The following is a 27954-nucleotide window of genomic DNA, read 5'->3' as shown; positions in this document are numbered from 1 at the left end:
TGGAAGTTTTCCTTCCCTTTCTATTTTTTGGAACAGCTTGAGAAGGATAGGTATTATCTCTGCTTTAAATGTCTGGTAGAAGCCATCTGGTCCTGGACTCTATTTGTTGGGAGATTTTTGATAACCGATTCAATTTCTTCGCTGGTTATGGGTCTGTTCAAGTTTTCTATTTCTTCCTGTTTGAGTTTTGGAAGTGTGTGGGCGCTTAGGAATTTGTCCATTTCCTCCAGGTTGTCCAGTTTGTTGGCATATAATTTTTCATAGTATTTCCTGGTAATTGCTTATATTTCTGAGGGATTGGTTGTACTAATTCCATTTTCATTCATGATTTTATCTATTTGGGTCCTCTCCCTTTTCTTTTTGAGAAGCCTGGCTAGAGGTTTATCAATTTTGTTTATTTTTCCAAAAACCAACTCTTGGTTTCATTGATCTGCTCTACAGTTTTTTTTAGATTCTATATTGTTTATTTCTGCTCTGATCTTTATTATTTCTCTTCTTCTGCTGGGTTTGGGGTGTCTTTGCTGTTCTGCTTCTCTTTCCTTTAGGTGTGCTATTAGATTTTATATTTGGGATTTTGCTTGTTTCTTGAGATAGGCCTGGATTGCAATGAATTTTCCTCTCAGGACTGCCTTCGCTGCATCCCAAAGCGTTTGGATTGTTGTATTTTCATTTTCATTTATTTCCATGTATTTTTTAATTTCTTCTCTAATTGCCTGGTTGACCCATTCATTCTTTAGTAGGGTGTTCTTTAACCTCCATGCTTTTGGAGGTTTTCCAGACTTTTTCCTGTGGTTGATTTCAAGTTTCACAGTATTGTGGTCTGAAAGTATGCATGGTATGATCTCAATTCTTTTACAGTTATGAAGGGCTGTTTTGTGACCCAGTATGTGATCGATCTTGGAGAATGTTCCATGTGCACTCGAGAATTAAGTATATTCTGTTGCTTTGGGATGCAGAGTTATAAATATATCTGTCAAGTACATCTGGTCCAATGTATCATTCAGGGCCCTTGTTTCTTTATTGATCCTGTGTCTAAATGATCTATCCATTACTGTAAGTGGAGTATTTAGAGTCCCCTGCAATTACCACATTCTTATCAATAAGGTTGCTTATGTTTGTGATTGTTTTATATATTTGGGGGCTCCCGTATTTGGCACATAGACATTTATAATTGTTAGCTCTTCCTGATAGATAGACCCTGTAATTATTAAATAATGCCCTTCTTCATCTCTTGTTACAACCTTTAATTTAAAGTCTACTTTGTCTGATATAAGTATGGCTACTCCAGCTTTCTTTTGACTTCTAGTAGCATGATAGATAGTTCTCCATCCCCTCACTTTCAATCTGAAGGTGTCCTCAGGTCTAAAATGAGTCTCTTGTAGACAGCAAATAGATGGGTCTTGTTTTTTTTTTTAATCCATTCTGATACCCTATGTCTTTTGGTTAGAGCATTTGGTCCATTTATATTCAGTGTTATTATTTAAAGATATGGGTTTAGAGTCATTGTGATGTCTGTAGGTTTCATGCTTGTAGTGATGTCTCTAGTACTTTGTGATCCTTGCAACATTTCACTCACAGAATCACCCATAGGATCTCTTATAGGTCTGGTTTAGTGGTGATGAATTCCTTCAGTTTTTGTTTGGGAAGACCTTTATCTCTCCTCCTGTTCTGAATGACAGACTTGCTGGATAAAGGATTATTGGCTGCATATTTTTTTTTCTGTTCGTCACATTGAAGATTTCCTGCCATTCCTTTCTGGCCTGCCAAGTTTCAGAACATAGGTCTGTCACTAGTCTTACCAGTCTCCCTTTATATGTTAGAGCGTGTTTATCCCTAGCTGCTTTCAGAATTTTCTCTTTATCCTTGTATTTGCCAGTTTCACTATGATATGTTGTGTAGAAGATCAATTCAAGTTACGTCTGAAGGGAGCTCTCTGTGCCTCTTGGATTTCAATACCTTTTTCCTTCCCCAGATCAGGGAAGTTCTCAGCTATGATTTGTTCAAGTACACCTTCAGCCCCTTTCTCTCTCTCTTCATCTTCTGGAATTCCTATTATACGGATATTGTTTCATTTGATTGCATCACTTAGTTTTCTAATTCTCCCCTCATACTCCTGGATTTTTTTAGCTTTTTCTCAGCTTCCTCTTTTCCCATAATTTTATCTTCTAATTCACCTATTCTCTCCTCTGCCTCTTCAATCCAAGCTGTAGTTGCCTCCATTTTGCACCTCATTTATAGCATTTTTTAGCTCCTCATGACTATTTCTTAGTCCCTTGATCTCCATAGCAATAGATTCTCTGCTGTCCTCTATACTTTTCTCAAGCCCAGCGATTAATTTTATGACTATTATTCTAAATTCATGGTCCGCTATATTGCTTAAATCGTTTTTGATCAATTCGTTAGCTGTCGCTACTTCCTGGAGTTTCTTTTGAGGAGAATTCTTCCGTTTCATCATTTTGGATGGTTCCTGGGGTGGCGTGGAACTGCAGGGAACTTCCCCTGTGCTGTCTGGAGTAACTTGTGTTGGCGGGCGGGACCGCAGTCAGACCCCATGTCTGTCCCTAGCCCACCGCTTGGGCCACAGTCAGACTGGTGTGTACCTTTTCTTCCCCTCTCCCAGGGGCAGGACTCACTGTGGAGTGGTGTGGCCCCTGTCTGGGCTACTTGCACACTGCTAGGGTTGTGGCGCTTCTTTGATGGGATCTGGCATATTAGCTGGGGTGGATCCGCAAGGTGCACAGGGGCAGGAGGGGCAGGCTCAGCTCACTTTGCCCTCGGTGGTCCCCTGCAGGAGGGGCCCTGCAGCACCAGGAGGGAGGCAGACCCATTGGAGGGATGGATCCACAGAAGCACAGTGTTGGGTGTTTGTGCGGTGCAAGCAAGTTCAGTGCCAGGAACTGGTTCCCTTTGGGATTTCAGCAGGGGGATGGGAGAGGGAGATGGCGCTGGCCAGCGTCTTTGTTCCCCGCCAAGCTGAGCTCTGTCTTCCGGGGCTCAACACCTCTCCTTTGCAGTGTCCTCTCGCCCTCCCACTCTCAGAACAGAGCTATTGACTTATAACATTCCAGATGTTAAGTCCTGCTGGCTGTCAGAACTCACGCAGTCTGGCCCCTCTGCTTTTGCAAGCCAGACTCGAGGGCTCTGCCTTGCCTGGTGGGCTGCCCCTCCACCACCCCAGCTCCCTCTTGCCAGTCCATGTAGCATGCATTGCCTCTCCACCCTTCCTACCCTCTTCCGTGGGCCTCTCGTCTATGCTTGGCTCTGGAGAGTCCGTTCTGTTAGTCTTCTGGCGGTTTTCTGGGTTATTTAGGCAGGTGTGGGTAGAATCTAAGTGATCAGCAGGACGTGGTGAGCCCAGTGTCCTCCTACGCCGCCATCTTCCTCCTCCCTACTATCTGACCAGAACTCTGTGAACCAGAAAATCCTATTTTAAACTAGATTTATCTTTCTTAGAGCTGAATAGAAAATCAACCATTCTAGGAGATTTAAGCAGGAATCTGATGAGAAGAATTATTTGCAATATTCAGTCTAGTCCTAGGCATCTTGTGAACAGGGAAGGGCAGCGAGTAACTAGACATTTGTTTTCACTACACTTAGCTAAGATGATTCCTCATATGACAACACCCTTTCCCTATAACCACCAAAAGGTCTCTAAACTTAGTAATTTTATGTTCACAATATACACTAATGATGTTAATGTGAGGAGATGTCCTCACCAAGTGACTGGACCAAATACACACACAAACACTCACACACACTCACACACACACACACACTCACACACACTCACACACACACTAAAAGGCTCTGCAAGCAAACCAAATTTACATTATGAGTCTGTGCTGATGAAATATATAGCCTTTCCAAGCATGACCTTCCTGGTTATTTATAAAATCCTTTGTAGCACAATCTTTGAGGCTTATTGTTTTAAAACATCCAGTTCAAAGAGTTCTGAGGGGCACCTGGGTGGCTCAGTCAGTTAAGCATCCAACTGTTGGTTTCTGCTCAGGTCATGATCTCATGGTTCCTGAGTTCCAGCCCCACGTCGGGCTCTGCACTGACAGTGTGGAGGCTGCTTGGGATTCTCTCTCTCCCGCTCTCTCTACCCCTCCCCTGCTCGCTCGCTCTCTCTCTCTCTCAAAATAAATAAATGGACTTTAAAAAATAAAAAAAAAGTTTTGAAAAATCACTTAGGATTTTACATCTTATTTCTACAGGTTTATAAATACTCTGAGAAAAGCAGACAAAACAAACATCCTCAATACTACTACTAAAACCATTAAAGAATACCACCTTTAGAAGCTGTATTTATCTGACAGCCCATTCAGGTTTAGCTGCTTATATTTTACATTGCAGTGAGGGAAATGATTTAAACAATTCATTTTAAGAGTGAAATATTTTCTGAGCACCTGGGTGGCTCACTCAGTTAAGCGTCCAATTTTAGCTCAGGTCATGGTCTTGCAGTTTGTGGATTTGAGCCCTGTATTGGGCTCTGTGCTGACAGCTCAGAACCTGGAGCCTGCTTCAGATTCTGTGTCTCCCTCTCTCTGCCCCTCCCCCACTCGTTCTCTGGCTCTCTCTCTCTCTCAAAAGTAAACATTTTAAAAAGTGAAATATTTTCTAAACATGAATAGCAAGGAGTATTTAAAAGTGAACTTAATGATACTCAGTAAGGAGGCTTTTTTGATGGAAGAGTATATGGTTACCAAATAATTATCAATTCTGTAGTCTCAGAAGGGTTAAAAGAACTGGATCACTGTTGTTATTCCTTTTGAACCAAAAGAGTCACAAGATGTTATGCCAAGTGAAAGTAGCAAATTAACAGTTTAAAAACATAACTTGTATTAATAATCAGTGTAAAGGGCCTATCCGGCTTACTTGGTCATCTGAGAATATACGTACCACTGTTCAGTTGTTCCCTTGCTTTTTCGTTCTTAGAGTAAGCATTCTCTAACAAACACTAAAGACTGCCTAAAATAAGGATTTGAAAATAGCTTCTTGCTACTGCTCTTTTATTCATACTTTGCTAAAGCTCTACCACATCTGCATTTTTCTGGAAATTTATGGTAAGCATCATTTAGTGAATATATGTTATTGATTTCTCTTCTGCAATATCACCAACCCAATATAATTTTTTCATTGTTTCTTTTTAGTTGTTTTTAATAACATTCAGTGGTTAAAACCTGGCATTTTCCCTGTGTAAAACACAATACTCATTTACAAATTCCTCATACAAACTATATACAGTCACATTTCTTGCAACCAACATTCCACTTTATGAATTAGATTTTTTTTAACCTTTGCTATAAGAAAATATGAGCAGTATACTATAGGATATCTATTAAAAAAGGTGTTGGTACTTAAATACATTACTGATTCTTTAATGTTATGGATTGAATATTTATATATCCCCTAAGTTCACAGGTTGAAATCCTAATGTGATGGTATTAGGAGGTGGGACTTTGGGAGGCAGTTAGGTCATGAGAGTGGAGCCCTCATGAATGGAATTAGTGTCCTTACAAAGGAGACCTAGAGAACTCCCTCTCTTTTCCACCATGTGAGGATACAAGAAGATAGCAGTGTGCAACCCAGAAGAGAACTCGAGAAATTGACCATGTTAGCACCCTGATCTCTGACTTCCAGCTTCCAAAACCATGAGAAATAAATTTCTGTTGTTTATAAACCACCCAGTCTCTGTTACAGCAGCCTAAACTAAGACACTTACCAAATGAGGTTTATATATGTAAATGTACAAACACACACATACTTATTTACCACCAGAGTGCTTCATATTGATATTTAAAATAAAAACTGTTAACTTGTTAGCTCTATTTGTTTCAGTGACTCTCTTTGCAGCTGACAAGATGAATGATACATTGGTATTCCTATTTCTTTGACTACATTTTTAAGAAACAATGAGAGCCAAAGGGATTTCAGTTATGCCCTGATCAAAGTGTTCCTTTCATTAAATTGCTTCTGAAATAATCTCATTAGAAAACAATTACTGTACCCTTAGGATCATTACAAAACAATTATTGTACTCTTAGGACTTGGCACTTCAAATAAATTCCACCAACAGTTCTCATAATTCCATATTTTAATTCCTATGTTTGGTTGCCTTTTCAACTCAAACCAACTACAGTAACAGTGCTGCTAGATTTCCATCTCACAGAAAATCACACTGAATTTAGAGACACATGAATCCCAGCCTGTCAGCTCACCCCTTCAGAAGTCCACATCCATTTTAAGCCTCTGATTGTAAAAAAACAGGCTCATAAAAAACACAGCTGGGATCATTTTTGTTAAATCAGAGAATTAGCTGCTTGAGAAAGCACAACACACGTTTTTTCATTTTAAATATTAATAAACAGGGATGAAGGTAAGACCCATGGGAATAATACAAGACACATAATTTTCTAAAGCAAATAAAAAGAAGAAACACCGAGTAGCCTTAGGACACTGGTTTGCAAAGTATTGATTCTTGAAAAAAAAAAAAAAAAAAAAAAGAAAGAAAGAAAAGCTTTTCAAAGAACATGATTTAGTAAAAATAAATTTTAATTCAAAAAAGCACCATGATTAATAAACTAACAAAGCTGCAGTCACCCTCTTTAAACAGTTACCAAATCCCTAGAGATGAAAGGCAGAACTTCAAAGAGAGGCATACAGGAGAAAAAAAATAAATAAATGAATTGTCTCACACATTATATTGAAGGCTCAAGAATCTCAATTCGTTTTATATCCATGAGTGTGAAAAATACTTTCATTAAAATTATTCCTGAGAGTAGGGCATTTTTCTGCTTTAATCACATACTTTCGTTAAAATCAGATTTACAAAGAAAGAAGTACGGAAATATGTACATAAAACACATTTAAGTATGTGCTCAAATAGCCTTCAAATAAATTCCACCAACAGTTCTCATAAGACCAATATTTTATACGTGTATATGTACACAAAAAGAAGTAAATATCCTTGTACCTATTTCCTGAATATCATATACACATGGGTCATCAACTGTCACAGTGAAGTATCTCTCAGCTCCATTAGGGAACCAGCCATTTTAGACTGACACCACTCTTTCAAAATTCTACTTGAGCATAGGGAAGGGTGTATGGGCCATAAGCAGTATTTGTCTAGACTTCCAAGGAGGGCCAGAGAGAGACCTTACCTTCAACACAACTATGAAATAAGCCATATCTACTAACAAACTAAAGTTTAAAAATAAAAACTGCATTTAGGTATAAAAATGAGTTTGGAACACATGATTTAAAATCAGAATGTATGAAAAAGATAGGCAGATTTGTCAAAATTAAGCTCAAAATGAGTTTAAAAGAATGGCACAGCAAAAAATCATTAAGTGTAATCAAGGACAGCAGCAAGAGTATATTTCAGCTCAGGCAGTTGGTCATCACACTACAGTGTAAATATGGTGTTTAATCTGTAAGAGGGACCCAAAAGAGTCAAAGGATTTGAGTAAAGGAACAGGATTTCATTCTACATCCAACAGCTACTGAGCACTATTCCCAGGATAAAACTGTATAAAAGACTGACGAGGTCTCAGGCTCTCAAGCACTTTATAACACATTGTGGGATCCTCCTCACCTCCAACCCCCTACCTCCCAAAAAGAGACTACGAGAGTAAGAGGAAGATTTTTTAAAGTCCGAAGTTAGGTAGGATAGTATGAAAGAACATGGAACTCAGAGGCAGACGATCTAAGTTCAAATCCTAACCTGACATCACCTCAGCCTCAGTTTCTTCACCTATAAAATACAGATGAAAATGAACACATGATTAGAGGAATCAAATGAGATAATATATAAAGGCATTCTTTAAACTGCATTTATCAAGGGGCACCTAGGTGGCTCAGTCTTAGGTTAAGCGTCTGACTTCAGCTCCGGTCGTGATCTCACGGTTCGCGAGTTCAAGCCCCTCACTGGGTTCTGTGCTGACAGCTCAGAGCCTGGAGCCTGCTTCGCGTTCTGTGTCTCCCTCTCTCTCTACCCCTCCTTGGCTTGTGTTCCCTCTGTCTCTCAAAAATAAATAAACATTAAAAATAAATAAGTAAAGTGCATTTATCTAGAAAGAGAATCAAATTTCTTCTGCATAACTCCCAAGGAATAAGGAGGTTTCACCAAAAGGTAGCCATGGTTGACTGGTTTCAGGGCTTATCAAAAAAATGGAATGGGTTGTCCCTTAATATTAAAGGTGATCATATACAGACTTACTGGCCTCTTGGCAAAAATCCAGAAAAACACAGTAAGTTGATATACCATGTCCACAATAGTCACAGTGTCTAGTATTTGCTTTCACCTTCTCTGGGGAAGAAGCAAAAATAATGTTTGCATGTGACTTTAAATATGTGCCAGATTAATTTTTTTCTGTATGCATGATGCATGATGAAAGACTGACTGTAGTATCTGGATCAATCTGTCCAAGTCCCAGCTTTCCCATCATAGGTTTGGTACGAGACGTGAATACAACAGTATAACTGCCTAGCACAAAACAGCTTCAAAAATATCATCTCTCCTTTACTATGCCACTTATAAAACTATGTTCATATACAGTCAATTTTCATTATTTGGTATTCGTAGAGCAAGGATATCTGATAAAATAAGAAGGAAATACTGTTCACCATAGTATTATTTTTAAAAGCAAATAATCACCAGCACAATCAAAAAGATTGTTTGGAAAAATTAAGTTCTACTTTATATGGAAATCGTGTACTGATTAAAAAAAAAAAAAAAGAAATGGATGATATAGTATTAGCAACCTTGTAGTCATTCTTCCATTCATTGAACAAATAGTACTAAACACCTATTATGCGCTAGTCATTTGTAATTAAAGGTCTTTTCTTCTGTAATTGAAATTTTAAATATTCTATAAAATGCAAAAGAAAATCTAACCTGGATTCTGGCTATAAAAAGGTCCTCCATTCATCTGATTCTGAAGGCTTGTTTGTGAAGTTATGGAAGGAGGGCGTCTATAGGGCAACGAGCCCCCTATTGTTGGGGGAGTATGGCGAGAGGCAGGTCTATTCATACTGTAGAACTGAACAGGATGACCTGGAAAAGGGACAGAGCATAAATTTGCCATTAAAAGAAAATTATCTCAGACAACCAAATGCTTTATTGTCTGAATCTTAATAACATGATTAAAAATAACAATGCTTAGCTAACTTAATTGCTATCTGACAAACATCATACAAGGCCACAGCTATTGCTCAGCTAACATATCAAAGTGCAAAAGCAAGAGGGGCGCCTGGGTGGCTCAGTCGGTTAAGCATCCAACTTCGGCTCGCATCATGATCTTATGGTTTGTGTGTTCGAGCCCCACATCGGGCTCTGCACTGACAGCTCAGAGCCTGGAGCCTGCTTTGGATTCTGTGTCTCCCTCTCTCTCTCTGACCCTCCTCAGCTTGTGCTCTCTCTCAAAATAAATAAATAAACTTTAAAAAAGAAAGTACAAAAGCAAGAAAGTCGGTAAATAAAACTAGGTTTGGAAAAGCTATGGTCTAAACAGATTACTAATTAATACTATAATTGTATTAAACTAATAATTTGACAGGGTTTCAAAATCATCACAATTAAAATCTGTGGCTTACTTCCTCCTCCACCCCTCAAAAATGGCCACTAAAAACTAAACAGAAATGACATGTGGAAAAGAAAAAGAAAAAATGTTTAACACACAGTCTTATCCAAAACAATAATAGTAATAATAACAATAGCAATAAATTTAAAGTAGCAAAGCCAATTCATTTAAAGGAAAACAAAGTATTTCACAAAAGGTAAAGTGACATAATTCCAAATCAAATACGTCTTTATTCAATCAAAAACCTCCATGGGGCACTTGGGTGACTCAGTTGCTTAAGCATCCAACTTCGGCTCAGGTCATGATCTCACCATTCCTGAGTTCGAACTCTGTGCTGAGCTGTCAGCACAGAGCCTGGGGCCTGTTTCAGATTCTGTGTCTCCCTGTCTCTGCCCCTCCCCCACTTGTGCTCTGTCTCTCTCTCTCTCTCTCTCTCTCTCTCTCAAAAATAAATAAACATTAAAAAAAAATTAAAGGGGTGTTTGGGTGGCTCAGTCGGTTGAGCATCTGACTTTAGCTCAGGTCATGATCTCGCAGTTGAGTTCAAGCCCCGCATCTGGGCCCTGTGTCCAGCTCTGTGCTGACAGCTCAGAGCCTAGAGTCTGCTTCAGATTCTGTGTCTCCCTCTCTCTCTGCCCCTCCCCCGCTCATGCTCTGTCTCAAAAATAAATAAACATTGAAAAAAAAATTTTAATAAGAAAAACCCCTCCATTTCCGAAGGTAGATTATTTTGCCTTAAAATTAGAGGTTGGGGTGCCTGGGTGGCTCAGCTGGTTAAGCATCTGACTCTTGATTTCAGCTCAGGTCATGTTCTCAAAGTTTGTGAGATGGAGCCCTGCATCACATTGGGCTCTGTGCTGACAGCAAGAAGCCTGCATGGGATTCCCTCTCTCCCCAACTCTTTCTGCCCCTCCCTCTAAATAAATAAATAAATAAATAAATAAATAAATAAATATCTTAATTAGAGCTTAAGCAATTTACAAGTATGAATAAAGCTAAGATACAAAAAAGTAAAATATATCTTATTTGTAATACAATCTCTGAACCTATACACATTTATTAGCAATTTCACTCAACTGTGCTGAGAATACTTAAACAGGTAATGCTAACTAAAGACATTCTTTCGTAATCTAAGTCCCTAATGCAATTCAGCTCCTAAATTTTCTCTTGACTCCACTTCCACTTAACATCATTCAGCTGAAGGCCTACTATAACAGAGCAAACAAAGCACTAGAACACCCTGGAGAGACCACTCCAGTAGACAAGAAAGGAGGGGAGGAAACAGGAGGAGAGAAGAAGGGAAGGGAGACGTGAGAGGGGATGAAAGGGGAAGGAGAGGAGAGATAAAGGGAAGAAGATAGGAGCACTTGTGTGGCTCAGTCAGTTGAGCGTCTGTCTTTGGATCAGGTCATGATCTCGTGGTTCCTGGGTTTGAGCCCTGCACTGGGCTCTGTGCTGTCAGTTCGCAACCTGGAGATTACTTCAGATTCTGTGTCTCCGTCTCTCTCTGCCCCTCCCTTGCTCACGCTCTCTCTCAAAAATAATAAACAAACATTAAAAAATAAAAAACAAAGGGGAAGAGGAGGAGAAAGTGCAGGGAGGAAGGAAGAGAGAGGGGAGAGGAGAAAAGAAAGAAAAACACTTCTGGCAATTTTTCATCTTATCCATGATTGTAAAAAGGATTTACGTGACTAAAACTGGTCTTCAGGAACTCCAAAAATTTATCAAACTTGGTTTCATATGAACTCATATAAAGAATATTTTAAAAGTACTCAAGATCTGCTAAATCATTTAATTTTACATACGACAGCATCAAAACCTAAAAATCAATTCTGTTGTATAAAAATCTGGAGTATTCAAGCTTAAACATAATCTACTGTCAGGGGGCACCTGGGTAGCTCAGTTGGTTAAGCCTCCGACTTCAGCTCAGGTCATGATCTCACAGTTCATGAGTTCAAGCCCTGCATCAGGCTCTGTGCTGACAGCTCAGAGCCTGGAGCTTGCTTGTCATTCTGGGTCTCCCTCTCTCTGCCCCTCCCCCCATCTGCACTCTGTCCCTCTCTCTCAAAAATTAAAAAAAAAAATTTTTTTTAAACATAATCTACTGTCAAGTCTATATAACCACAATAAAAAATGTAAAAACATATATACTAATAAACTATTACTTCAAAGATATGTTTTGTCATTTGAATCATCAGATACAAATTATTGGCATTTTAGTAATTAATCTGTAACAAACTAATACAGACCTATGATCTTCAAGTTAAAAACATCCTGATAATTGACAGCATTATGAATTTTATAGATTACATCCAGTCTAAAATCTCACATAAGTCATCGATAATTCAAAAACACTACTAAAAGACAATCTATTGATACCATTAATAAAGCATTTATTTTGCCTTGGGTTAAAAAAGCAAACAAAGCTACAGTTTAATTTTACAGACCTAACTATAAAACCTAAAACTAAAAACTTTTAGGAAAAACAGAACAAAATCTTTATGACCTTGCATAAGCTAACAAGTTTGAAAGTATGGCACAATTCATTGAAGAAAAAAATCAATGAACTAGACTCAGTCAAAATGAAGAACTCCCCCTTTAAAAGATACCATTAAAGAATGAAAAGTTAGTCATAAATGGAAGAACGTATTTCCAAATCATAAAATTGATAAAGGACTTTTATTCAGAAAAAAAAGAATTCAAGGGGTGCCTGTGTAGCTCAGTTGGTTGAGCATCCAACTCTTGATTCTGGGCACTAGTCATGAACCCAGGGTCATGAGATTGAGCCCTGTGTTAGGCTCTGTGCTGAGCGTGGAGCCTGCTTAAGATTCTCTCTTTCCCTTTGCCCCTCTCCCACTTCTACACACTCACTCTCTCTCAAAACAAAACAAAACAAAACAAAACAAAACAAAACAAAACAAATGAAAGAATTCAGTAAGAAAACAAACAACCCTATTCAAAAGGTGTGTGAGGGGAGCAAAACATTTGAACAGACATTTCATCAAAGAAGATAAACAGATGGCAAAGAAGCAAATGAAAAGATAGTCTACATCATTAGACATTAGGGAAATGCAAACCAAAACCACACAAGAAACTATTGTACACCTATTACAATGGCTATAGTTTAAAAACAGTTTGGGGGTGGGGGGTGGCGCCTGGGTGGCTCAGTCAGTTCAGCATCTGACTTCGGCTCAGGTCATGGTCTCACGATTTGTGGGTTCGAGCCGCACATCCAGCTCTGTGCTGACAGCAGAGCCTGGAACCTGCTTCAGATTCTGTGTCTCCCTCTCTCTCTGCCGCTCCCCACTTGCACTCTCTCTCTCTCAAAAATAAACAAACATTAAAAAAAATTTTTTTTAAAAGACAAACTGACAATAGCAAATGCTAACAAGTATGCAGAGCAACTGGAAGTCTAACACACTGCTGGTCAAGGTATAAAATGATTTAGCCACTTTGGAAAACAATCTGACAGTTTCTTATAAAGTTAAACATTCACTTACTATACAACCCGACAATCCTAATCCCTAGGTGTTTACCCAAATGAACTGAAAACTGACACACACACAAGTCTGTGTGTGTGTACCTACAGCAATTTATTCATAATAACCACAAAATGGAAATAATCCAAGGGATAAACAAACTATGGTACCTCCGAAGGATACAACGCTACTCAGTAATAAAATAATGAAACTTGAAGCAACATGGATAAATCTCAAATGCACTGGTGCCAAAAAAACGGACCCAAAAGGCTACATACCATATATTCCCATTTACATGACAAGCTAACAAAGTCAAAACTTTAGAGGGAAAAAAAAAACCGAAAAAAAACACAGATCAAAGGGTTACCAGGGGCTAGGAGTGAAAGGGAAGGACTGATCACAAAGGGAGCATGAAGGAAATTCGAGGATCACAGTATTATTCCACATCTTCACTGAAGTTGTGGTGACATTACTGTGTACATCTGTCACAGAAATACATGCTAAAAAGGGTTAATTTTACGGTATGTAAATTATACCTTAATAAGAAGAAAAGAAAAAAGTACTTGGTGATTCAAAAACTGTATTAGAAAGATTATATTGATATGTTATTAAGGCATTTACCTTGATTTTTGTTAAGAAAAACTATATTATTCAGTCATGTAACAAATGTTCATTCAGGGTAAACTCTGAACCAGTACCTGCTATTAAATTATGATTTTATTACTAAAATATTCGCTCTTGGGTGGGAGCGATTTGTTCTTTCTGGGCCTACAACCAACTTCAAGATGTATTTTTTACTGCATTGATGTTGGAGTATAGTAAGATTCCTAGATTTAACTAGATAGTCTTGCCTAACAGAGGTGTGTATAGATCAAAGTATAGTCCATGTTTACATTCGTACACTATGGGAAGCTTTTCTTACAAAGTGCTATTATAGAAGTTATCCCATAAAACGCCATCCAAAATCCCTTTTAGCTAAGTGTCCTTTAACACAAGCATCTAGTTATAGCAGTAGAGCTAAATATATATATTCTATGAAGTATTTAGCAAGCTAAGGTGATACATGTCCAAACACATACATTTTTATAATAAAGAATTTATTTACTAACCAGCATCACTATTAACTTTGCAAATATATTTTGTAGAAAGTGAACCTTTTCCCCTTCCCCATCAAAACAGATTTTAAGTTGTAGTTTTAAAACACTAAAACACCAGCCAACTTTAAGTAACACTTAAGTAAGCCTGAATTTCTTAAAAAGTCCATTGTCTACTATGTGTTTCCAGTGCTACTTTAAAAGACGTACAGAGACATTCAATATGTTAAATATTACCTATAAAATATACCTTAGAATTATTTTCATAGACTTTTCTATTTGTTAAAGACGTAATCTGTAACAATAATTCTAATGATAACTTCTCGAAACTGTACAGAAGAGGGCTCCATACTAAATTCACAAATCTCTAGTAAGTGAAATTCAAGCATTAAAAAAATGTATATTTGTGTTACTCTACTGGAAAAATGTATGTCAACTTTACCCTGATTTCCTCAGTAAATTTTACTCTTGTGGTTACATGCCATCTTCTAGTTAGTCCATTACTCTTCAGATTTAATACACACACACACACACACACACACACACACACACACACACACACACACAGAGAGAGAGAGAGAGAGAGAAATAGAGCACAAACAAACAGAAGTCATAAAGCCAGAGTTCCATGTAAAAGAGCCAGATGACTGGATGTGCCTTCCAAGGAACAAGCCATACTCACCTGTAGGGGGAGTGGAAGAAACAACAGGGGGAGTTGGAGAAGTGAAGCCATCAGCAAGGGTCTGGGCACCCCCAGCAGCAGCGTCTGGGGCAGTGGAGGAAGGGACAGTAGCAGGAACAAGAGGGGCAGGGGCAGATGCAGAAGTAGCAGGAAGGGGAGGAGTACCAGCAGAGCCAGCAGGGGCTGAGGGGAAAGAGGAGTAAGAGGCAGCATTAATGAGGCAGACCCATTAGGCAGGATTAGAAAAGGCATTAGAGAACCTAATGTTAGATATCCAGTGCTTAACACTAACCAAAGAATACAGAGAGTGTTAAAAAAAAAAAAAAGAAAAAAAATTAAGCTTATACTAAAGGATTGTTAGCAAATAATTCAAAATGTTCAGGGTAATGTACAGATTTTTTAATTCATTAGAAACAAGCATTCCATTTTACCTAAAAGCCACTACTCTGGAAGAAAAGTGCTCCCTTTATATTGTAATTTTTAGCATAATATTTTGTAAACAGCATACAAATCTAAACAGAATACACTAGAAAAATAATATTCCATTTTGAATTACACAAATCAGAAAATAAACATATATTTCAGATATAAACACCCTATTTGGTAAAAAAAAAAAAAGAATTTAGAAAACACAAATCTTTTTTTATGATTTTTAAAAAGGTATTATCTATTTGCTATTGTAAGTAAATTAAATACAAAATATTCGGGGCGCCTGGGTGGCTCAGTCGGTTAAAGTGCCCGACTTCGGCTCAGGTCATGATCTCACAGTCCGTGAGTCCGAGCCCCGCGTTGGGCTCTGTGCTGACAGCTCAGAGCCTGGAGCTTGCTTCAGATTCTGCGTCTCCTTCTCTCTCTGGCCCTCCCCCGTTCATGCTCTATCTCTCTCTGTCTCAAAAATAAACAAACATTAAAAAAAAAATTTTTTTTTTAAATATTCTATCCTTATGTCTTCTGTGTCATACTTTTAAAATAAAGTTTAACTTTGGTGTCTTCACATTAAACAAGCATATTTTTCTGTTTCAGAAAAAAAAGGTAGTATTTCAGACAGTATTAAATTCCATAAGTCCACTAAATTTAAGTGCCAAAACTACTTTAAAATCTGCCACTGAATGTGATTCTCACACTAAGTACCCACTGTGTCCAAAGGCATGCAATGTCATAACACTGGCTGGAATATAACTCATACCCAGGTGGTACGTGAAACCTCAAAGCACCTACTGAGCCACAGCACCAAAGGCATAAAGCTAAATGACAGAGAAGTATGTGAACATGAACTCAGAAATCACTTGGTCAAAAATAACAAGAGCAGAGGGACAAGTGGATGGCTCAGCCGGTTAAGTGTCCAACTCCTGATTTCAGCTTAGGTCATGATCTCACGATTCATGAGATCTGCACTGAGCACAGAGCCTGCTTGGGATTCTCTCTCTCCTTATCTCTCTTTGCCCCTCCCCTGCTCGCTTGTGCACATGTACACATGCTTTCTCTCTCTCCCTCAAAATAAACATATAAAAAATGCATAAAGATTTCCCAACATTATTAGAGTCCTAAAGAAAACAAAATCCTGATTATGAAAAAAGCCCACTATAGTTAAATCATACATTGAATTCAAATTGAAAAAAGACAAGTAAAGATGAAGTACCATTTGTGTTTTACCTGGAAAGACACTGGGAGGAGAGGGAGTCGGGACAGCAATAGGAACCCCCACGCTCCCACTGCCACTGTTCTCCCGACTGCTGCTCCGACTACTCGGGTGGCTCCCTCCACTACTCCCGCTGCTGCTGAAGAAGTAAGAGCCACCAAAGCATGAGTATTTATATATAGGAAGATACTGCCAGCATTTCCCAAAATTTGCTGAAATGAACATATAGCTAAATAAAGATCATTCAAAATCTTCCACTTCAAGTATTAATTTCTTAAAACAGGAAAAATACTAAGTTCAAGAAACTTGCTTTGACCATCTTTTAATAAGCATCTATTAAAGAAATTGAAAAAGAAGGAAAAATATAAATATATAAGTGGTAAGTGATAGGGTTCAACATATAAAAATACTATTACTTTCCTTTATTGTCTGAAGAAACTTGTTTTATAATAAAAACAGTTTTCCTAAACAGGTTATTTGATTAATAATTAAAAACTAATTTTATTTGTAATAATATCCTGATATACCATTCCATATTAATGTTTTATTGCATATAGTTTTTCATCTGTAAAGTTCCACCAAAAAACAACTTGCAATTTCCCACATCTGATCCATAACTTTTTTTCCCATATCTGGTCCACAACTTTTTCCAGGTCAACTAAACTATTAATTTTGTAGAGAAGTCTGTATTTTAAGATGTCTGTTTTTTCTGTTTTTCAACTTCCTGACCTCAAAGCTTCATTAGAACATGAGAAGAGAGAGGTGGAATCAGATGAGGTTTGGGGGAGTAGAGTGAGGAAAAGAACTTAGTGCTTGGAAAATGAGAGAGATTTAACTGAAGTAATCTGAACAAATTATGGTACTATGACCATCACATTTTGCACTGAGGTAGAGAAAATACCTGTAAGTTCGATTTCTTTGATTCACAGAAGCTGTCCTCACAGGGCTCTGCTGCGAGGGAGCCATATTACGGGTTGGGCTAGGTACGTAATCATTTGGTACCACTGGAGGACGCACTGGCTCCAGTGTGCGATAGGGGGAGTGCCGCCTACAAAAAGAAGAGCGTATGTATTGTGTGATTAGCAAGTTTCGGCACAATAAATTCAAAGAGTTGCCAGTAGTGAAATACAATTTGTATTCAGAGACAGGAAAATGTTTTCACATAACCCAGCTACCAATTTCAGTCTTTCCTTAAGTATCACTTCTTTGTCATTAGGGTGTCAATGAGTATTGCTATCGTTTAGTCTCCAACCTCATTTCCCTGTACTAATGCAATTTTGTTCATTCATTCTCAGAGAGCACAAAGATTCTCCCACCAAGTAAGCCAGTGTTTCCCAGACTTTTTTTTTAATGAGTTCGAATTATTTTAGTACCATGCCAAAGTTTCCCAACTGTACTGCATGAATGCACTAATTATCTTCCTCACCCCTCTCTCCCTAACCAAAGATATTCAAAGATAGGGTAAATAAATCTATAATTTGGCTCCACAACCCCCCACAGTGATCATCAAGAGCAACTCTAACAAGTCATTTCCCTTTCTATTTAGTAAATACATAGACTTGCACTACACATCCACACATAGAAATACACAAGTTAATCTCCTCTCCTTCCATTCTCCCCTCACTTCCTTTCTCACCTCACTCAACTTTTACCTTGATCTCTTTTACCTCTTACCTTCCTTAGTGTTCAACATTTAAAAGGGAGAGAAAAAAAAAAAAAAAAGACCACCTAAGTCTTTCTACTTATTTTGCTTTGGACTGTAAAGTACAAAACAGACTGGATTTTATTAATATATTTCCTTCTTCTCAAAATCTCCTTTAAAAGGAAGAGAATGAGAAAAGAGGAGTAGCCCCTGGGTGGCTCAACTGGCTAAGCATCTGACTTCAGCTCAGGTCATGATCTCACGGCTTATGAGTTAGAGCCTCGCATTGGGTTCTCTGCTGTCAGCACGGAGGCTGCTTCAGTTTGGGTCCTGTCTCCCTCTCTCTCTGCCCCTCCCCAGCTCGTGCTTTCTGTCTCAAAAATAAATAAAAACATCAAAAATAAATTTAAAAAAAGAGGAAATATGATAGGAAATAGGATGCACAATGGCATATTAATGATTATTAAATTAGTTCTCATCTCTAAGTTTCTAAATTCTTTATGACAATGATAAATACTCAACTGACATGAAAGTGACATTCTGCAGATACAATTCTGGTTTCTAAAGAATAAAAATTGGGATCTCAAGATGTGAAAATTAAAAAGCTATCTTTTCCTGAAATGATGTAACTCCCTTACAAATTTCTCAATAATTCACTCCTCCCAGGGTCCCAAGGTTCCTTTAAATACAGTTTTCCTGGGCTACTCAATAGCCCAGATAGATTTTCAGTGAGATCACTTTGTAGTGACCCTGTCCACTCTACTACCCTCAAAATCTTGCATAAACACATATGTACATTAATAATTAAAAATAAGCAGTAGTGCCTGGGTGGCTCAGTCGGTTCAGCATCTGACTCTTGATTTCAGCTCAGGTCATGATCCCAGGGTGGTAGGATGGAGCCCCACATCAGGCTCTGCACTGAGTGTGGAGGCTGGAGATTCCTCTCCCTCTCTCTCTCTCTCTCTCTCTCTCTGCCCCTCTCCCCCACCTGCTCTCTTCTCTCTCTAAAAAATAAAAAAATAAGTAAAAATAAGTAAAGGGCACTAGATGATATAGTACGTCCAAGGAAGGAAAAAGAATATCAGGAATGTGGATTTAAAATACTACAAAGTGGGGTGCCTATGTGGCTCAGTAGGTTAAGCGTCGGACTTCCACTTAGGTCATCATCTCATGGTTTGTGAGTTCGAGCCCCGCATCATGCTCTGCATTGACAGCTCAGAGCCTGCTTCGGATTCTGGGTGTCTGTCTCTCTCTCTCTCTCTCTCTCTCTCTTTCTGCCCTGCCCCCACTCTTTCTCTCTCTCAAAAATAAACATTTAAAAAAATAAATAAAATGCGAAAAAGTTTAGGGGTGCCTGGGTGGCTCAGTCAATTGAGCATCAGACTCTTGATTTTGGTTCAGATCATGATCCCAGCATTGTGGGATTGAGCCCTGGGTCGGGCTCTGTGCTGAGGTGAAGCCTGCTGAGGATCCCTCTCTCCCCCTGCCTCTCTCCCCCATTCGTGCTCTCTCTCTCTAAAATTAAAAAAAAAAAAAAAATACTAAAAAGATTAGGCATTTCTGAAATTATAATGTAAATATAAAAAAAAATAAGATACGGATTCATTTCCAAACATCTCATTTCCAGACAATAAAAATGTTCTGTTTCATGCAGACAAAAACCCTTGCTGACTGAGAACAATACAGTGAAGGCAATGATAAATACAAAGTAAAAAATAAGGGCCAAAGGAACAAAATATGATGGCTAGACAAAGATTATGCAAAAACGCTACGCTGTGACCATCAACTGGTTTGTGGTGCTCAGCAACTCTGGTCTCCAAAGATCCTGCAGAGCCCTTGCTAATACACAAGGGAAACAAATACTGGTATATGAATACATCTTCAAAATTTGAGAGCAACAGAAAGTTTTCTTTTACTAAGAGGACAGTGGGTTACCTTGCTAACAATCTTGACTTAAAACCTAACAAAATCTGTTAGGTACTACATATAATAGAAATATAGACATTCCACAGGAAAACAAATACTTCCTCTTGATCTCTCTACTCTTACATCTGCACCACTACAGCCTACCATGTCATCAACATACTACACTGAATGGGAATGCAAGCTGGTGTAGCCACTCTGGAAAACAGTATGGAGGTTCCTCAAAAAACTAAAAACAGAACTACCCTACGACCCAGAAATTGCACCACTAGGCATTTATCCAAGGGATACAGGTGTGCTGTTTTGAAGGGACACATGCACCCCCCATGTTTATAGCAGCACTATCAACAATAGCCAAAGTATGGAAAGAATGGATGAATGGATAAAGAAGATGTGGTATATATATATACAATGGAGTATGACTCGGCTATCAAAAAGAATGAAATCTTGACATTTGCAACTATGTGGACGGAACTAGAAGGTATTATGCTAAGTGAAATTAGTCAGAGAAAGACAAAAATCATATGACTTCACTCATATGAGGACTTTAGAGACAAAACAGATGAACATAAGGAAAGGGAAACAAAAATAATATAAAAACAGGGAGGGGAACAAAACAGAAGAGACTCATAAACATGAGAACTGAGGGTTACTGGAAGGGTTCTGGGAGGGAGGATGGGCTAAATGGGCAAGGGCACTAAGGAATCTACTCCTGAAATCATTGTTGCACTATATGCTAACTAATTTGGATGTAAATTTTAAAAAATAGAAAAATTAAATAAATAGATAGATAAATAAATAAATAAATAAATAAATTAAAAAAAACATACTACACTGAAGTTTAAATCTTATTTGATCTACTAGATGCTTTCCTCTCTAATCTAAGCAGAATTTGTTTTGCTGACCCCAAATAAAATCATCCTATTCCTGGCCAGAATTAATTTTTATCCTTTTATTTCCCATTGTCCTAACTATAATTCCCCTACCAACATTATCTTCTTTTATATTCTAATTCATCTTGTCCTGTCCTAATTAGTTTTTTTGTCATTTTCTTTTTTCCCTTTTCTTTTCTTTCTTTTCAGTTTTTTTGGTTATGGTTTTTTTTGTTTGGTTGGTTTTTTTGTTTTTTTTTTTTTTGGTGAGGGGGCCAAAAACAAGATTGTCAATTTAAAAAATTTTAAGCATGTATCATCAAGCCAATGGGTATCAAAACATTTTGTCTTTGTCTTACACATTTTTTGAAAAATCCAATTTGTGGTACAATGACTCTGAAAAGTTGATAGAGAACAAATATTACCCCCTTTTACAGATGAAAAAACTGAATTGCTAAGAGGTTGACTGTGCAAAACCACAGAGCAGGAGCACAGCTGGACTACCATTTTAGTCATCTGGCTTTTGGGATACATTTTGTCCACATGATCACAAATCTCCATGATAAACCAAATGTTTATATTATGATGCTACAGAAGAAAAATGTTAAGCTTTTACATTAAATGGCCATTTCTGCCAAAAGTCAAATCCAGAGCTCACTTCTGTGATATAGAATTAAAGCTCAGTATTCTCATAACCACACAAGACATACAGAATTTTATAATTTACAGTGTTTCCAGAAGAATAGTCTAAAATAAGCACAATCAGAATACTCTAAAAGATTTCTGAAATTAGAGTACAATTTATAATAAACCATGAACTTGGGCTAGGATTTTACCTCAAATTTAAAATTCAACAGAAAAATAACTTTCAAACAAAATCTTTTTAAAATTATAAAGATGTTTCCCAGAAAAAAGGATAAACTTGGGAAGAAAATGTTCTTGTTTCAAATATTAAATAATAGTTTAAACATATGTAGTGTTTAGTTTTCAACAACACTACATGAAGTGGTTTTCAATTATTACATACTTACCCAAGTGTCCCTTTCCCTGACATAGGGGGACTGGGGGGTTTCTGAGTTGGAGGTGTTGTACGCGGCAGCCCACCCATCTTCATATTCTGGGTACTCACCTAAAAAAATTTGGAGGAAAAATCAACTCGTATGCAGTGAAACAAAATGTCACTTTTGGGAAATAATGTTATGCTATTTAACAAAGGAAGGGAAGGTTTAAATAGGAAAAAAAAAATTAGAGGCCATGCATTTCATATGCAATTTCTACTCTACTTATTCTACAGTTGTACTCAAAGGACTCTTCCTAACATGAGATTTTCAAATGATTGTAAACTTGTATGCAAAGACTGTATTTGCCATTAGGCCATCACACCAACAGATCACTGGTTAGACTATTTGATACTATATTTAATTGAAATTAAATAGGATAACCATAAGAACTTTAGTTTTAACAAAGAAAAACTTGGTCAAAAACAATAATGCCTTTAAAACAATTCCTTGTTTTTTAGATAGCAAGTATATCATAAAAAATACATGTTTCCCAATAAAATATGCAGTATAGTTTTGATCCATTGTAACTAGAGAATACAAAGTCAAATTGTATGATATACCAAAAAATGTTCAGTTTTTAAAATAGTGGATCAGCCTTACAATTCAGATTTCTTTAACGTTCTTTTATGAAGGAATCACCTACCTGAAAGCTGCCAGAAGTTAAGTCATGTTCCTAAACATCTGAACTAGAAAGTTAGGGCTGAGATATCCCATTCAATTATGAGCAATACAGAGGCCAAAGGCAATGTACTAGTTCCAATGGGAATTAGACCCACTCAGGCCAAAAATAAAGATTATGGGAAAGATGTAACATCGTCCTAAATCAGAGCTGGGCCATCACTCCTCACTATTCCATCTCTCCCTAATTGAAAATATGAGAGAAAGAGAGTAGTATAATCTGGAAACAAATGATGCCACCAAAGAAGTATATCAGCATTCATATAGAAAGCCCTAGAAATCTGGATATCTTAAAGAGGTAAGAGAAGTCATTCACAAATATAGTTCAAATGCAATCTCAAATTGTCTGAGATTACCAATGGGTTAGAGTAAATATGTTCAACATATAGGTTCATACCTGACCCTATTTTAAGCCCCCAATATTGTGGATTACCAAACACTTCAAAAAAAGATATTAACTTTTCTAATAAGATTATGTCTGGAGTATTCCATTTTATTTATAAAATGAAACTGCAAGACATTACACCACTGAAATCAGAATGTATTTATAACTATAATTTCAAAATATAAATTTTAAGAAAACAAATCATAACCAAATACAGAGTATTGAGGCTGCCAAAATTACTCTGGCTTAAATGAAATTTTTAAAAATCCTGAAATACTACTTGTTACCTGAATAGGCAAGAAATAATATATCATGAAACAAACTCTGCAAATGAATAAGCCCAGTGAACAAGTTGTGTGTGATGTTAAAACAATCTTTAATGACAAATGATACCTTTGAGATGTCAATATTTTTTCAAGTGAAATGTTTATCTGGAATCCTTTGGTGTTACTTTTAATAAATACAAAACAAACCAGTTATCAAGTAAGACAGATTAACTTATCCTTGTTCCCCCCTCATTAATAAGCAGAGGGTATACTAATCATATCTTAAAATGAAAATGCCAGAAGTTTTTAAAACATCAATCCACATTTAGGTAAAATTTCAAGAGTAATAGGACAAATAACCAGTAGCTTTTCAAACTGTAAATCTTAATTTATGATATCAGATTTTTTATAGTAATAACCAAAGTCCTTTAAGCTCAACCTTAAACAACATAAAACCCAAAGTTACTTTAAGTGATGAGGGAGAAGTAGGTGAGCCAACACTAAACTACATCAATTTGCTAGAAACAGGAAGGAAAAGGAGCAGCAGTAGAAAAAGTAAAAGAGAATTTTATTCTATATATGGAATAGTTAAAATACTTGAAAACAGCTTTTCAACTTTGATTCAAGGTTTTGGCATGTAAAGTGTTTTTATTTAAATTGCAGTATCTTCTAGAAGTCTTTTAATCTATAAAAATATATAAAATAAACAACCTATATATTAAAATCCAGTGGACAGTTCCATAAACAAAACTTAATACATTTTATGATCTGTAGAATCATCAAATGATTGTATCTGCTTGGTTAATGGGGTTTGGATAAGTAACTTAAATCATGTAAGAAACCAGAGTCCCTGTAGAATGTCCAAAAAATCTGTAATTTTATACTTTATTGATACTGTACCTTTATATGAAGCTAAAAGAGTTTTTCAATACTTCTTCAAGGTGGTTTTCCTTTGTGAAAAAGGCTAAGTAAAACGAATATGCTATGCAGAGTATAAATACTGCCATCTAATTTGAGGAAAAGAGCAAGAACAGGAATAACTGCCAAACAAAACTTAATGTGTCGGGGCGCCTGTGTGGCTCAGTCACTTAAGCATCTGACTTCGGCTCAGGTCATGATCTCACGGTTTGTGAGTTCAAGCCCCATGTCAGGCTCTGTGCTAACAGCTCAGAGCCTGGAGCCTGCTTCAGATTCTATGTCTCCTCCTCTCTCTGCCCCTCCCATCCTCATGCTCTGTCTCTCAATAATAAAGAAATGTTAAAAAAAACAAACAAATAAAAACTTAACATGTTTATCACAGGCAGGATCTGTATTATAATTAAAGAAAGTTTATTTCAAATATAAAATAATTTGATTAAAAAAATTCACTTGATAGCCATCATGGTTCTAAACACTATTTTGAGGGAAGTTTATGGAGGAGACATCACTTCCTCACAAGCAGCAGAACACAGGACTAAATTTTGTGTGTGGAGAAGTGGACAGCTGGGGGGGTGGGAGGGAGAGAAAGAGAGACAGGAGAACGAGAATGCACCATAAACTCAGGACAAAGAAAACAAAGCAGAGCTACACTTACTTCATTACAGCAATTCCACATGAAACTTTAAAACAAACTATAAACATAAGCAGAACTATCATCTGGTTCATAAACATGCAGTTAATGGTCCTGAATCATGAGTGTGCGTGCTCATTATACTTCAAAGTCTTTTTTGGAAAACAGAATGAAGCTTTTAACCATCGAATTATGTGGGCATTTTTTAATTCTATAAAGGGGAAAGTCATCATTGAGAGCTAAGTAAAGCAGGTATTAGGTATAAGGAGGAAACAGTAGGAAACATTCTCCCCCTTTTTTCCCCACCAAAAAGAAATCCTCAAAACAGAAGAATTATTTCATTTAAGTGACAATGCTCAAATACTTTGCCATTGGCCTGTGACTAAGGAATGTAGGTAATACTGGAGGTAGAAAAGTTCTTTTATGTTCAAAGAGTGGTCCTACCTCCCAGGCTTTGGAGATCTCTACAACTAGCACCAAGCATCAAGCTCATTCTTATGGCCTTAATATTTCTTCTACAGTGCTCCTACTCTCCTGCTCTATGCTTTTTTGGTACATTCAATAACTCCTTGAACCTTGATATATCAAAATACAATGTTTATTACAAATCTCAGTGCTTTTTCAGAACCCTGTGAACTTCAGTATTTTTTATAAAGCTGGCTGGCCAGATATCTCTAGTTCACAAAGGACACTTCTGCTATGAAGAAATCTCCCACTGACAGATGACCTGCTGTGACAGAATAGTACCAGACACATTCTAAAATGGTATCTGTGGTACATTCCTCATTTATCAACCACTTTTCATCTACCAGACTAGTAGGCACAAGGGTAAAGGAATATGAAAAAATTTTTTTTTAATTTTTAACATTTATTTGTTATTAAGAGATAGAGAAAGAGCATGAGCATGGGAGGGGCAGAGAGAGGGGGAGACACAGAATCCGAAGCAGGCTCCAGGCTCTGAGCTGTCAGCACAGAGCCCAACGCAGGGCTCGAACCCACAAACCACAAGATCATGGCCTGAGCCGAAGTCGGATGCTTAACTGACTGAGCCACCCAGGCACGCCAAGGAATATGAAAATTAAGGGAGACATGGCAGGGGGTCAGAATGAGACACAAAGGCCTATAAAATGATTTCTCTGCTTTTAAAGAACTTAGAATATTTTAGAATAAGACTATGTTTTAAACAAAAAGGAATGTCTACAAATTATATAGAAATCTCCAAAAAAGAAATATCGGTATTAATAAACATTTTTAAAAAGCAGGATTTAAATATACAAGGAGGAGTAGTATGTATAGTTCAGGTAAATTACACTTTTATATGGCCTCAGGTACATACTAAAACACTTCCAATATGGCATTCCACCATTTAGTTTTTTATGCCTTTTGTTGTACAAATATCACGACATTGTTTTCAAAGGTCTTATGAATTAAACTCTACAACTTGTTCTCCCCACTTAACTAAAGAAAAAAACCTAAATTAACCACCATCAGAACACGCTGTACAAAATGTTAAAAATTCAACTTTTAGTACAGAGGATTCTTCTGAGTCCAATCCCATGTGTTTGGTCCCAAAGTGTTATCTTTGTTTAGAGTCTGAAAGGCATCAAAAGTCTAACAGCAACAAGAGCAAAGACAGAACTCATGAACAGCTGAGGAAATCAAAGTAGCAGATAATCCTACCAACAAACATCAGGAGACTTCTAGGGCACTTGATATAACCCACAGGTCTCCAAGCTCAGCTGGAAAACCACTTAACTGGTTTATTATCCACAGTCCTTTCCAACTTTAACATTTTTAAATTCTATTTTCTACCTTAATGTATTATATTATTCCATTCATCACCCTTTGAAAACCAATCATTTTTATACTGGCACTAAAAGAGAAATAATTTGTTATATGCTGAATACTTTTTTCACTCTACTTTGTTTTGGTTCACCAAAAATTATTAACAATGTGCTTAAAAAAAAGAGGGGAGGGGGACAGGAAGGAAGAAAAGACAGAACGTTGGTGCATTGTAGCTTCTAGGATGAATGCAGGGTACTCTTCTCGCTCAGTAAACTGCACCCAGATATAACAGCAACACCTATATAGAGCTACAGTACCCAAAGAGTGAAGGTTTTTGGTACAAAGGGCAAAGATGTTAAGGAATCTTCTCCAAGTGTGATATTTCCTTGCTTTCTAGGAGCTTCTCTCATTTCCCACTCATTTTGGTCTATCTCTCACATGAACAGATCCTGAACCCAGGAAGGTCAAGAAGGAATCTGGAGGAAATGAGCATGGGATAGCAGCTTAGGCAAGCTGGTCTAAACTTAAGAGGAAAAGAATTAGTCCATTTCTGTGTTTCATTCAGGTAATCTTTCTGTTCTCTTCAATCACTTTAAAACATCAACAGCCAAAATCTGCATATAGTATTTACAGGAAAAGAGCCAAGCAACTACACACTGCTTTGGGTATAGTTCTTTGTGTGTTATGCAAAAGCAATCTCCTCACAATTCCACATGCCTTCACTCAGCAAGACTGAGGGCTTGGAGCCAACATCATCTATTCAATAACACAAGAAGTACATTTGCCTCAACTCCTCTAGTCACATCTCTCTATCAGATCTGTTGAAATGTCAGTGGCCGTGGTTAATAGTTAATGATTCAGATCTCAGTTATTTTCCTGTTATCACTTTCTATACTGAAGACATGCCAAATAACAGGGTTTAGAAAGAAAATGTATTTGAAAATAAATTACAAGGGTCAGTTAAGAAAATAAGAACAAAAAGGAAATGCATGCTTAGTTTGGTGAATATGATTTTAGTAACTGTATTTAAAAGAGACTTCGTGAATATACTTGAATGTCTTTTACCATTAATTCTCCAAAATACTAAAACTGTAAAAAAAAAAAAAAAAAGAAAAAAACACCTAAACTGTTACTGAAACACATAACAAAATATTTCTCTAATTTTTAACCTGTTGTTAAATATTATCATGAACTTTTGATGTTTTGATATAATTAATATTCAGCTAGAAAAACTCTTAAAATGAGTTTATATTGAAATATTGGAAAAAAAGAAACTAATCTTGATTTTTGCAAAATACATGATACTGCAACT

General features: G+C 37.1%; 1 protein-coding gene across 20 annotated transcripts in view; it reads right to left on the bottom strand.

Moving 5' to 3' along the window:
• The window catches only part of ABI2 (abl interactor 2), a 139527-nt gene that overhangs the window by 39359 nt on the left and 72214 nt on the right, over positions 1–27954 (bottom strand). For 8 of the 20 annotated variants that reach the window (XM_042995129.1, XM_042995128.1, XM_042995130.1 and 5 more), the window contains exons 4-8: positions 21950–22047; positions 17383–17529; positions 16496–16620; positions 14843–15025; positions 8903–9061 (exon numbers count right to left, since the gene is read on the bottom strand). In XM_042995129.1, the coding sequence (XP_042851063.1) occupies positions 8903–9061; positions 14843–15025; positions 16496–16620; positions 17383–17529; positions 21950–22047 (712 nt within the window). The remainder of the gene's footprint in view (positions 1–8902; positions 9062–14842; positions 15026–16495; positions 16621–17382; positions 17530–21949; positions 22048–27954) is intronic. The other 12 variants (XM_042995144.1, XM_042995142.1, XM_042995137.1 and 9 more) reach the window with 3 other exon arrangements.

This window comes from Panthera tigris, chromosome C1 (genome assembly GCF_018350195.1).
Source record: "Panthera tigris isolate Pti1 chromosome C1, P.tigris_Pti1_mat1.1, whole genome shotgun sequence".
Taxonomy (NCBI): domain Eukaryota; kingdom Metazoa; phylum Chordata; class Mammalia; order Carnivora; family Felidae; genus Panthera; species Panthera tigris.
Note: the sequence above shows the minus strand (reverse complement) of the source record. Positions and strands in the feature narration are given on the sequence as shown.